Below are 13,107 nucleotides of genomic sequence, written 5' to 3' on the forward strand. Positions count from 1 at the left end.
TCGAAAAAGAACTCTCAGTAATTGTAGAGGATGCAGATAGAGTCAATATTATGAGTTACGTGCAGTTTTTGCTCGATCTACGACAAAGAGAACAGACTGGGACGGTATATGGAACAGAATCAAAGGCTTCATCAGCCAGCCAATGTATTGATCATATGAGCTTAAGAATCGCATAATGCATTTGTTGTATGGTACAACATGTACAGATGTGGTCTATAATCAGGCAAGATTTTATTGCCATCGAACACCCAGTTGTGTTCTTGATGTTGTTAGCATGTTTCTGAACCAACTGACTGAGGACTTAGGTATCCTGGTAAGGTTGTTCTTGTAGTCCACATAGTAGAGCCCAAACCGGACAGTATATCCCATGTTCCATTCCCAGTTGTCAAGCAATGACCATACGAAATAACCACGAACGTCACAATTGTCTTGCCTGCATTTGGTTAGTTTTGCGTAAGAGAGAGTTTCCATGGACATAAACGACGCATAAACCTGAAAAACATAGAAAACCTAGCACAACACGACAGTTTGCTAATGCTGTCGGTACCTTATAGCAGCAGATAGGTTAGAGAGATAGTCGCGGTGATAATTTATTCTCTTATCGTCCTGCAAAGCCTTAGGCAATGCTCGATGAGATCTTTTAGGATCATCCATCCCTGAATTTCATGAAACCAATGCATGAGATGCATTGCTGGCATTAGAGATTTTAGCTTCATAACCAGCCAAAAAGGAACACTCACCGTTTTCAGTTATAATTACCGGTGGATTCCCGTACTTGTCTTTAATATAGTTTGCCAACTTCCTGATGCCCCACGGGACAATGTGTAGCCAACTGGATGCAGCCTGGGAAGAGGGAACGTTATAAATACTTACGTTCTTAATTGTCTGAAATTTTTCACCTTGACAAGAAGTCGATGCTTACTCTTTCTCCAATGGCGATTCCGTGCTTTGAAGCTGAAGTTATAATGTGAAAGAACATTAGTACAGATATTGATGAATCTTTATCAAAAAGAGTCAAAGATTATGTTATTTAGGTGTTCTACATGTGGCAATTACAGCAGAGTCGGATGAGGCGTCCTGCAATATGAGCTTACGAAAATGAGTTCTATCATTACGGGCATATAAGGTAGTGTAATGATTTATGCCGACAAAGTCAAGGGATCCTTTGAGGAATCGAGATGTCTCTGGAGTGATTTCAGGGAGTCTTTCAGCCACCAACTTCTGCATTGAAAGAGGATAATTCCCAAGGAGAAGTGGATCAAGGAACCTGATTTAGATTTGCAACTAATTGTTTGTTACACAACTTTGTAGTTTCTAAAATTTCACCTAATTTCATATCTTTTGATTTTTTCATAAATTAGTCTTCGTGGATATTACCATCCAAGTCCGAAATCCATGGCTCTCCCTGCAGCATCTATATCCTCATCTGCGTTAGATATCGGTTCGTACCACTTAGCATCGAGAGCTATCCCAACTTTGCCTTGTTGCCTTTCCTGGAACATGAAATCTGTCAAAAATAAGTTTTCACGATAATGTCCTCACTTTCTTGTTCTTGTAAATCACATCGTAAACATAAACGCAACTACTTCTCCTTTATGCCAATAAAAAATACCTTGAAATGATTCTGATAAATGTGATAAGCAGCAGCATGAGACAAGAGGATGTTGTGAGCTACTATGTAAGGTTCGACAGATGATTTTCCGGCTTTGCAGATTAGGTGTCCGAGGATAGAGCATCTGCCCGGAGCTTGAATCCCTAAATCATAGCCCTGGATTGCAATACCATGAGGCTCGTTGAAAGTCATCCAATGTTTCACTCTATCCCCAAAAGCTTTGAAACAGATATAAGCATAATTTTCAAAATCCTTTCTGCACTAAGCACAAGCACTTTACGAGTTAAAACTTCATTATTTAGCATGTAAATCATCATATTTATGACCATTGATGTAAACAATGCACAACATACACTACTTGATTGGTCAACAGTCCTCCATATTTGTCTTCAAGAATCTGCGGAAGATCCCAATGGTACAGAGTTGCATAGGGTTGGATTCCTAAACAAGAACAAAAACTTTGATGTAAGATGGAAACATGGTTGCGAGATAAGATTGAGAAATCATTCTTTTCGTCAAACCTTTATCTAGCAAAGCATCTATCAGATTGTTGTAGTATTCTATCCCTTCCTGATTCGGTTCCCCAGTTCCATCTGTCGATTCAGACATACTAAATCCATAAGTACAAATTGTTAGGAGGGAAACATTGTCAAGACAACAATGTCTCTTCTTGAAACTCATCGAGCATGTCCCTTCAAAAAACAAAGGCAATGTGTATGCATCTTACTTGGCAAGATTCTTGACCACGATATTGAGAATCTATAAGCATCCATTCCCAAGTCCTTCATCAAGTCTATGTCACTCTGCCGTATAAGGTTGATACATCATCCACTTCAGTTGGGAAAACACCAAAACCAAAAATTGACTAAAGTAATTCCCTTGTTTACTCAACCTCAGCCCGCCACCAAATATATTCTTATTCCCATCTTATATAATAGTTTCTGGTACACTTCTTATCTTATTGCACAAGTGTCATATCAATATTTTATACATAATAAGTTAAGAATGTGAGCATTCTTATCCTCTCCGACTACTTCTGCTCAAAACTTTGTCTATCCTACTTTTCAGAATCAGACATCATCCAGCACTTTTGGTTTCTAGCCAATGCATTGGATTTAAAAGCAACAGCCAGACAAAAGCTAAAAATACTTTACTTTTTTCTTTAACGTATGATCAAATATGTCTTCAACATAACATTTTCCACACGAAAAAAGAAAAAATCAATTGCCAAGAACGAAAAATGGGTGCATTAATTCTGAAGTCCAACAAATGAATTTCATGAAACATTTACCTTAAACCGATGATACTGATCAACCGCTGTGTCTGCATTGCTGAAATCCAATATTCTTCCTATGTTTTGTTTTTTTCCGGAAAAATTAAAAATAAATAACCAAAAGAGCTTGCAATAAACTCAAATTTGCACATATTGGAGTGTTGAAGAAGAGATTGATCACCAACCTGGTTTTCTGGTGAAGGTATCCCATATGCTGTCTCCTTTATTTCCTTCATTGACAGCCCCTTCAAACTGAAAAACATCAACTCTATTTTCAGTACAAGAATCTTAACATTAAACAAGAAAGTTGAAGCAACGGTTTTTCTGCAACCTGGTAAGCTGAAGAAGCGGTTCCAAAAGTGAACCCCTCCGGAAAATCAGCTCGGCTGATGGATTCACAGTTCAAAACTAGAAAAGCCGCCAAGACGAGGAGTACGAGAATTGCTGCCATTGTTGAGTTTGTCTGATCATCAAGAAATTGTCTGACAACGCTCATGAAATGGTGTTGCTTTTATTTATATATATATGCTGGAGAAATTAATATCGGGTTGTGAGTCTAATAATCAATGATGTATTGTAGAAGTCAAGAAAATTGGAGAAATAGCGTTATGGAGCTTCTCTTGCGGTGGAAGGATTAGTCGGACTTCGTTGGATTTTTCTGTTCTAAAATTTATTATTATTTTTTATTTTATTTAATATATGAACAGAATATATATAAATTATATGTTATTAATGAAAATTATTATATATTTAAAATATAAATACATATTTCATTTTCAATTTTCAATTTCTAAAATAGTAATTCAAGTGAAAATATATTTACTTATACGTATTTTTATTAAAAATTACATCAATTTTACACTAAAGTTCAATATAAAATACAATTAGATTAACTTATTAAATACATTCTTATTTCATATAAAAATTTCTGCGAACTTAAAAAAAAAAAATTCGGGAAAATTGAAAATAAAAATACAAACGAACATACCAGGCGGAAAGGTTGGGTGTCTGCTAAGCAATCTGTGCCTCTTGCTTACACGTTTTGATTCCATGTTAATGTGGCCATAATCTAAGGAATTCATTTTGGAAAGGAATCAAATTACTTGCAAATGTTGATGTGGTAAGAAGGCACCTCAAGAACTTGTTGATTCCCTGTTTAAAAGGTAATAGTTAAGTGTATTTATTTTGAAAAGAAATCGCAATTGTGAAAACGGGTTAAATGTAATTTATCTATTTTTTTGTTCTTTTTTAATATGGAATTGCTCAATCTTTACATAAGAATGATAGGAAGGGAATTCCTGCCCTCCTCCTTTATGTGTGCGTCTTTAGGTAAGTGGTGTGTTTGAGAATTTGCTTGGTATGGAACATAGGCAAACCGACACGAATCAAAATCTAAGAAATTTAAGTCTTCATTTCTATCTATACAATTTTTTTTTCGTGTAGGATGTCATTATAGTTTTGCAATATTTTATGTTTATTACGGGTACTGTGTGTTTTTGTGGTCTATTTATGTCCTTTGTAACATTTTTGTGTGCTTGTATAGATGTGTATTCTCATTTTTGTTTACTTGATATGAAAGCGTATTTATTGAAATAAGAGCAATAACAGGACAGGAGAGAGTGCATTGTCCCTCTTCTTTTTTCCTTTCAATATATCTCGTTAGCAAGAATGGTCTTGGATTGATTTACTTTACTATAGGGGATATAGTGAGAGAAAATGAGTGGAGGATTGATAAAATCTAATAAATGCCTCGGGTGGTTATGATATGCTAACCAATTCTTGAATTGGTTGCTAGCGATCACTACAAAATGTTGTAGTTTTGAACTCTGACTTTGGTGTGTTTAGCCATTTTGATTTCCTTCCTGCTAATAGCGGTCTCTATTCACCCTTGAATCACATGATAGTTTCTGTAGCATCACCTTGATTTTTGGATACTCACATGGAAGAGGGAGAATAGTACTTTTACTCAGGACAATTAATCAGTTATATATATTGTAGCTGATGCTTGACTCATACTTGTGCTTACATGTGGCTTACTATTTATCAGGTAAAGAACTAATCATTCACCTGCCCAAGTTTCTATTATTTTTCGGCCTTCAGGTACTTATGGGCAGTTTCATACATATTTGAGTGTTAACAGTTTTCTAATAATGTGGTTTTGGTATTGTAGAAACCAGGACATTAGGCCTGTAAGTTGTTGAATCTGTGGTGTTGCTCGATAAATGACACAGCTGTTCCTATGGCTCTTCTTTAGATAGTGAATGATTCCTTTACTGGAAGGAGATCCTAGCTTTAACTTTTTGGAAGAGAGGTAAGTTTCATAAACTAATCAAAATCCATTACAAGTTTTTATATTAACTTTGTTAAAGGTTGAGGCGTCTTGTGTGATTTATGTTTCTTGTCGCTTTGGCTTTTGTTGAAATGCCTTAGTAAATACAAAGCTAACCCAGTGCTAATTGCTTTCTATTAACCATCTCATATAGGCATAGCATTTTGGATTTTGGTTTACTTTCTGATCTTATGTTGCTTTTGAGCAGTATGGGTAGTTGGATTACCTTGAAGGTACTTTTCTATTTCTTTTTTGTTTTTCTTTTTAAGGAATTGAAGACACTTTTCTGAATCAGGTAAATTGCAGGAACTGAAGCGCAAGCAAAGAAAGAGGAAGAGTAGGAAGGAGAAGAGGAGGAGGATGAGTCACCATCATTCAGATGATGATTCTTCTGATGATTCTGCTGATCTGCGGCATAAAAAGAGGAGCAGGAAGGCGTATTCAGACTCTGATTTCGACGTCAGTGTTTCAAATGATTCGCGAGTTGGTAGGGGCAAGAAGCGGTTTGAGAAGAAGAACAGGAAACATCGTAATGAAGAGGACTAGCTTCCACAGTGGGTGATATGTCATGTGCTTTTAAGGTTCCTCTAAACTGCTGCTAAGTGTACCCTATTCAGTCTTTAATCTGGTAATTGATGAGCTTCTTGATGGAAACCACTTTAGCTTAGTGGACAATGCATTACTTTGGTGCATTTGTTATTTTTCAGTTTGATGTAATGTATCATTTTAATTGCTTTATTCTTCGGGTTGTAAGAATTCTAATATTTACTGAGAATGCTACGATGCTTTGGGGGAGCCTGCCTGTGGGCATCAAGAAGAGCTTAACTATTGCTACTCTTTTGAACCCAGTGCTATTATTGGAGCAAAGAAGGTTGCAGTATTTCCTAGTGTGTTTTATATATGTAATTGTATTAGGGCAATGATTTTGTCATTAATATTATCCAGTTTCTGGATCAACATCTCTGAAAATCAAGATATGGTGTAGCAGGTTTCTGTTGATATCATGATGTTAACGAATATATTTTTATAAGTTCCAATCAGCTACTGCATTTCTATTTTAATTTTATCGACCGCACACTTGAGAAGTTTTGCTTAATGATGCCCCCTCTTTGTTCCGCCTTTTCCATTTTCTTATATGTGGGTCTTAATTTGTGTGTGTGTGTGTGTGGTGTATGTGGTGTGTGGGGTGTGTGTGTGCATGTGTGTGTGTGTGTGGTGTGTGGGTGTGTGTGGGGTGTGTGTGTGCGTGTGGGGTGTGTGTGTGTGGGGGGGGGGTGTGTGCAACGGTAAAACATGTTTTACTTTCATTTTGAACATAAAAGAAGTGAGGTGTTGCTTTTATCTTCTGTGCCAATGAATGCCATTTACGTCTTGTTATATTTGCCAATCTCCTTCAATTTTTAAGTCTTCATTTCTATCTACACAATATTTTTTCTCGTACAGGATGTCACCATAGTTTCACAATATTTTATGCTCATTATGGGTATTGTGTGTCTTTGTCATCTATTTATGTCTTTGGTAACATTTTTGTGTGCTTTCATAGATATGTATTCTCATTTTTGTTTACCTGATATGAAGAGTATATATTGAAATAAGAGCAATAACAGGACATGAGGCATTATCCCTCTTCTTTTTTCCTTTCAATATATCTCGTTAGCAAGAGTGGTCTTGGATTGATTTACTTTACTAGAGGGGATATAGTGAGAGAAAATGAGTGGTGAGGATTGATAAAATCTGATAAATGCCTTAGGTGGTTATGATATGCTAACCAATTCTTGAATTAGTTGCCAACGACCACTACAAAATATTATAGTTTTGAACCCTGATTTTGATGTGTTTAGCCATTTTGATTTCCTTGCTGCTAATAACGGTCTCTATAATTTTCACCCTTGAATCACATGGTCGTTTCTGTAGTATCACCTTGATTTTTGGGTACTCGCATGGAAGAGGGAGAATGGTGCTTTTGCTCAGGAACAATTAATCAGTTATATATTTTGTTGCTGATGCTTGACTCATGCTTGTGCTTACATGTGGCTTACTGTTTATCAGGTAAAAAACTAATCATTCACCTGCCCAAATTTCTGTTATTTTTCTGCCTTCAGGTACTTAAGGGCAGTTTCATACATATTTGAGTGTTAACAGTTTCCTAGTAATGTGGTTTTGGTATTGTAGAAACCAGGATATTAGGCCTATAAGTTGTTGAATCTGTGGTGTTGCTCGATAAATAGCACAATTGTTCCTGTGGCTCTTCTTTAGAAAGTGAATGATTTCTTTACTGGAAGGAGACACTAGCTTTAACTTTTTGGAAGAGAGGTAAGCTTCATAAAGTAATCAAAATCCATTACAAGTTTTTATACTAACTTTGTTAAAGGTTGAGGCGTCTTGTGTGATTTATGTTTTCTTGTCGCTTGGGCTTTTGCTGAAATACCTTAGTAAATACAAAGATAACCCAGTGCTAATTGCTTTCTGTTAACCATCCCATGTATTCAGAGCATTTTGGATTTTGGTTAACTTTTTGATCTCATGTTGCTTTTGAGCAATATGGGTAGTTGGATTTCCTTGAAGGTATTTTTCTATTTCTTTTTTATTTTTCTTTTTAAGGAATTGAAAGCATTTTTCTGAATCAGGTAAATTGCAGAAATTGAAGCTCAGACGAAGAAAGAGGAAGAGTAGAAAGGAGAATAGGAGTAGGAGGAGGAGTCACCATCATTCAGATGATGATTCTTCTGATATGCGGCATAAGAATCTCTTCCACAAGCTGTTTGATGGCAGAATTGTCCACTATTGAAGAGTTCAGATAATCGATTAAAACCTTGCAACCCTCCTCAATGATAACTTGCCTCCAATCTTCAAGAATCCCCAAACGGATGGTTTCCCGTGCCGCTAGGGTCTCAGCTAATAAAGATTTGCAAATAGGAGTGTTAGTCCTAGGATCAATGAAATCTGCTTCATATCTCTTCTCGTAGACCTTAGATAGGTGACCCAACATGCCGCATAGATAACAAATTTAACTAATAGATCAATATTATAGATTTTATCTAATTTGAAGTAACGAAAGGAGAGAGGGAGGACGAGGCGATATTTATAAATTATTGATCCAATTGTAAGTGAGTCTAATTTCATTGAACTCTATTTTATAACATTACATGTTAAATTAGAAGCTACTAGAATTTACAAGTTATTGATCTAATTGTAAGTGAGTCGAATTTCAACAAGATTAAAAAAAAAAAAATGAAGAAGAATTGCCCAGTGGACTAATAGATAGAGGATTAGATGGTGTCACTCCAACGGTTATTTGATTAAGATGAATGTTAGTCTCCAGATTAGGAAATTAACAACAAATAATCAATAATTTTCATTAAATGAAAAAAGAAAGAGAGAACTAGAGTCGTAGATATTCATGAAATTGTGATGTTCGTAGGGTAGAGGAAAAGGTTGTGAAAAAATATTATTTAATTGAGTACTCGATCAGCATCGAAATGCTCATGCATTCTTTTATTTTGTCTTTCAACCCATAAAAATAACGCTGTATTAAAATAATAATATTATTGTTATTGGTTAAAATTTTTAAATTAAATGATTGTTTAATATAATATTCGAACTAAATTAAATAAGGATATTGAGTTTCGATTCCATCTACACTCAATTATAAAAAAGAGGGGTTTTTTTTTTTTTTTTTAAGTAAGAGCGATAAACTATTACTAATTGAAATAAATCGATTACAATTACAAAATAATTTCTACTATGATTAGATAATATTCTACGTACATGGCGAAATTCAAATTCACAACCTCTAAAATCATGAGACTTTAATTTTGCCAACTAAATTAGGGGTCATTAATTATAAAAAAGAGAGTTTTACGTATAGAATTTGCAAGTTTACAGTTTTTAATTTAAATTGAGTTTGATAAAATCGAGAAAAAACGTGGGCCGACAAAGATTGATGAATACGGCAAAGTCGTTTCTTGAGGGAGTACGTGAAAATGATAAGAATGTACTACCCTCGAAAATCACTTTATGATATTTTCACTTTCTAAGGATTGTATTAATTTTAGAAATAAAAAAAATATAGCATAAAAGTGTCACAAGGACAAAATAGGTATTTCCAATAAATACTAGACATGATAACTGTTCAATCACATCAAGGGCTCGATATTGGCCCTTTGGGGAAGAATACCAACCACGAGACGGTAACTAAATTGAAGGGCAAAAACAGGACTATGTTGAAAGAAAATGATTATTGACTATAATTTTAATAATTATAAATAAAAAATTATGATAAATATTTTTTATTGATTATAGTTAAATAAAATCGATATAAAAATATAATTTTTTTTTAAAAAGAAAGTTATTTGTCATAGATAAGAGCCATAATAAAAAAAGTCATGATAAATATTTTAGCCATTCTCGCATATATCACGACTAACAACCGTTGTATAGCTGTAGTCGATGATTATTTGCTACGACTATTTTGTTATTGACCTTGATAATGAATCATAATTAAATGTTGTACTTTTTGTAGTGTACACATTTATTTTCAATAGCGAGTGATTGAAGTACATCTGATATGAGTGCATAACTTAAATAATTTATTATATCTATTTAACCAAATTAAATAGACCAAAAATAATATGAATAACTGCTCGAATTTATAAAATAAATAAACTTTGAACATACATAAAAAATATTATTATGATTAATTAACTAAAGAAATAATGATTTATGGAAGAAATATGTATAAGGGTGTATTAGTCAATTCTCATACTCCAATGTCAATTTCAAATGTTAGATAAACTAACATTTTATTCAAACACTGAGAGTGTTTGATGTGAAATAAAATACTACCAAAGTATTTCACAACTCTCATTTTTACTAAAAACTAAAGTTGATATATAAATACCATACAAAATAATATATTAATTTTTTTTATCAATACAATGCATTGTATTATTCTCGATATTAAGGTATTAATTATTATATTTAATAATTTTAAGTTGAAAAATGTATTAAAAAATTAAATAAATATAAAATTATTATAAAATAACGTATATTTATATTTTCGGAACTCAAACTTATAATTTCTTGATTACAAAATTTTAACTTTACCATTTAAATAAAAACTCAGCTTAAATTATTATATCTGGGGGAATTTGATTAAGTTAGGAGCTGAATTGGGCTTAAAGGAGTACAAAGATGTTCATATCTCGGGCTAAGCCCATTTATCTAAGCCCAACAAGCCCGAGGGCAAACCCTAATTTTCACCCGGACAAAGAACGTCTCTGAAACCTTATATCTATCTCCACCATTTATCATTCCTCCAGTCTCCAGCCGTCCCCTCTTCTCCTTCCCAACAACACACACAGTTTCACACACAGCACTTCCCCAGAATGGGTCGTGTGATCCGAGCACAGCGTAAGGGAGCTGGCTCCGTGTTCAAGTCCCACACTCACCACCGCAAGGGCCCGGCTCGCTTCCGCTCCCTTGATTTCGGCGAGCGCAATGGCTACCTCAAGGGTGTCGTCACTGAGATTATCCATGACCCCGGCCGTGGTGCTCCGCTAGCGCGCGTCACCTTCCGCCATCCCTTCCGGTTCCAGCACCAGAAGGAGCTCTTCGTCGCCGCCGAAGGTATGTACACTGGACAGTTTGTCTACTGTGGGAAGAAGGCCAACCTTGTTGTCGGCAACGTGTTGCCTCTCAGATCTATTCCGGAGGGTGCCGTCGTTTGCAACGTTGAGCACCATGTTGGGGATCGTGGGGTCTTCGCTAGAGCTTCTGGGGACTATGCTATTGTTATCTCCCACAACCCTGACAATGGAACTACTAGGTACCTTTGTCAATTACTTCATTCATTTGATGTATTTGTTGGGAACTACTTGGTACTTTTGCCCATATTTGATTTATGGTGTATTTGTTGAGAAGCCTGAAGGAGGTTTGGCTGTGTGTTTAACATTCTTGCTTCCTAGGAAAATTCTAGTGTTAACTGGCCTGTTATGTTCTATTGAATTTATTCTCGGTCATCTTTTGGAATTTGGGGTGTCTGTCCCAGCTAATTTTGTGCATTCAGTTGTTTATGATTGAGAAACATGAAATTACGTAAAATTTGAGAGTAGCTACAGTGAACTTTTTTTCATTTTGTATTTTGATTGCTCTTCAGCTTGGTATGGTTAGCTCTATTTCTGGTATGCAGTCTTACCTAGCTTGTCTTTATCCATGGAATTTAGGTCATGATTGGAGTCATTGGACTTGTTAAAATGTCTGCTAGAATTTTGGAAGTAATTCTGTTTTGATTCCAATTTACAATTCCTTCATATTGCAATTCATTGTTGTAGTTAACTGCAATACAGATTGGTTTAGGGTAAATGAACATGTTTGTCTAATAATCAATTTGTAAATTGATTTTACTATATGCTGTCATTTGGTGATTAAGTGGTTAGTAGTACTGTACTTTCTTTGTGTTATCTCGAGGCCTATTTGTTCCTTTTGAAATTGAATTGCTTTTTTCCTGAAATAGTTTCAGGATTTCTTTTGACATGCTTATCTAAAATAAATTTACAGTCTGTGTAATTCATTTCTATGCACTAGTTCAGCTAATGATTTGATATTGCAACACATGCTTTTTTATTTAGCCCCATGTACTATCACCTGTGACCCAACACTGGGTTATGAGGTTAGCATTGAGTAACTCTTTTCTCAATTCTGCACTATGCATTTGATTGCTAATTAAAATTTCACTTCCAAGAGATGGCTTACGTGGATGATATATGATAATGGAATCTATCATCTTTTTCTGCCCTGACAAATTGCTTTGTTGCAGGATTAAGCTCCCTTCAGGAGCCAAGAAGATTGTCCCCAGTGGTTGCCGTGCCATGGTTGGCCAGGTTGCTGGCGGTGGAAGAACTGAGAAGCCGCTCCTGAAGGCTGGAAATGCTTATCACAAGTTCAGAGTGAAGAGAAACAGCTGGCCCAAGGTTCGTGGTGTTGCTATGAATCCTGTGGAGCATCCTCATGGTGGTGGTAACCATCAACACATTGGTCACGCCAGTACCGTTCGTCGTGATGCACCACCTGGACAAAAGGTTGGTCTTATTGCCGCCAGAAGAACCGGTCGTCTCCGTGGTCAAGCTGCTGCTACAGCTGCTAAAGCCGATAAAGGCGCTTAGATTAATGTAATGATGAAGAGTTTAATTTTGTTACCATCTGTTTTTCACTAAATCTGAATCAGATTTTGCATGTTGAACTACATCATTGCTATGGTGAGGATATACTAGATTTTGTTGGGATTCTGGATTTTAAGTTCTATCTTAGTGCTTGTTTGAAATTGTTACGAGCTTAGTGTGTGGTTGATTTTAGGTTGGCATCTCAAATCCATTAGTTTAAAAAGTAGGCTGGTTTAATATCGAAAATATATTTTACTTGGCCTTCAATATCGTTTATATTCTGAGTAAATCAGTTAATATCGGTGAAATTATATTATTCTATTTTAAACCTGTCAGAAACACCTGTTATATGGTACCTGTACATGCTGTAAACAGTGCAATGAAATTGAGGCAGATTCAGAATAAAATTGTCCACTGCAATTTGTTTGATGTTGGAGAGAATTGAATCATAACTCCATGTCATATTATGCAACTAAAAAGGAACAAAAAGAAAAAACAAAGAAAAATTCATTACCTTCAACTCAAGCTCATAAAAAAGTAGCGAGATACTCCTATGGTAGGGTAGTCCTTGTCGGCAGCACCTTACTGTGAGATGCACCATCTCATCTTTCCCAGCAAATCTTTCTTGAAACCCTCTACTTTAGGCAAGGGGTTTAGAAGCGGCGATGAGAGTCGCGGCGACTACGACCGCGATGGCACAGTGGGGACTCAGAGCTCGAGCTTCCCCTGTGAT

At 35.5% G+C, this 13,107-nt stretch overlaps 2 protein-coding genes across 4 annotated transcripts; one reads left to right on the forward strand and one right to left on the reverse strand.

Moving 5' to 3' along the window:
* LOC105174799 (putative beta-glucosidase 41) lies at positions 110 to 4,074 on the reverse strand. 3 transcript variants are annotated; one of them, XM_011096997.2, is made up of 14 exons: positions 3,874 to 4,074; positions 3,217 to 3,413; positions 3,071 to 3,137; positions 2,904 to 2,962; positions 2,340 to 2,415; positions 2,134 to 2,205; positions 1,966 to 2,053; positions 1,613 to 1,868; positions 1,378 to 1,493; positions 1,044 to 1,267; positions 923 to 954; positions 741 to 843; positions 548 to 656; positions 110 to 433 (listed from the first exon to the last, which is right to left on the reverse strand). In XM_011096997.2, exons 2-14 carry the CDS (start codon positions 3,379 to 3,381, stop codon positions 232 to 234), a joined length of 1,569 nt encoding a protein of 522 aa, XP_011095299.1. In that variant the 5' UTR covers positions 3,382 to 3,413; positions 3,874 to 4,074; the 3' UTR covers positions 110 to 231. The 3 variants fall into 3 exon arrangements, with proteins under 3 accessions (XP_011095299.1, XP_011095300.1, XP_011095298.1); XM_011096998.2 differs by lacking the exon at positions 3,874 to 4,074 and having other exon boundaries at positions 1,613 to 1,768; positions 1,971 to 2,053; positions 3,217 to 3,469; XM_011096996.2 differs by lacking the exon at positions 3,874 to 4,074 and having other exon boundaries at positions 3,217 to 3,466.
* On the forward strand, positions 10,516 to 12,544 carry LOC105174800 (60S ribosomal protein L8-1). Its single transcript, XM_011096999.2, has 2 exons — positions 10,516 to 11,041; positions 12,032 to 12,544. Exons 1-2 carry the CDS (start codon positions 10,602 to 10,604, stop codon positions 12,375 to 12,377), a joined length of 786 nt encoding a protein of 261 aa, XP_011095301.1. The 5' UTR covers positions 10,516 to 10,601; the 3' UTR covers positions 12,378 to 12,544.

This window comes from Sesamum indicum, linkage group LG12 (genome assembly GCF_000512975.1).
Source record: "Sesamum indicum cultivar Zhongzhi No. 13 linkage group LG12, S_indicum_v1.0, whole genome shotgun sequence".
In the NCBI taxonomy this organism is placed as follows: Eukaryota; Viridiplantae; Streptophyta; class Magnoliopsida; order Lamiales; family Pedaliaceae; genus Sesamum; species Sesamum indicum.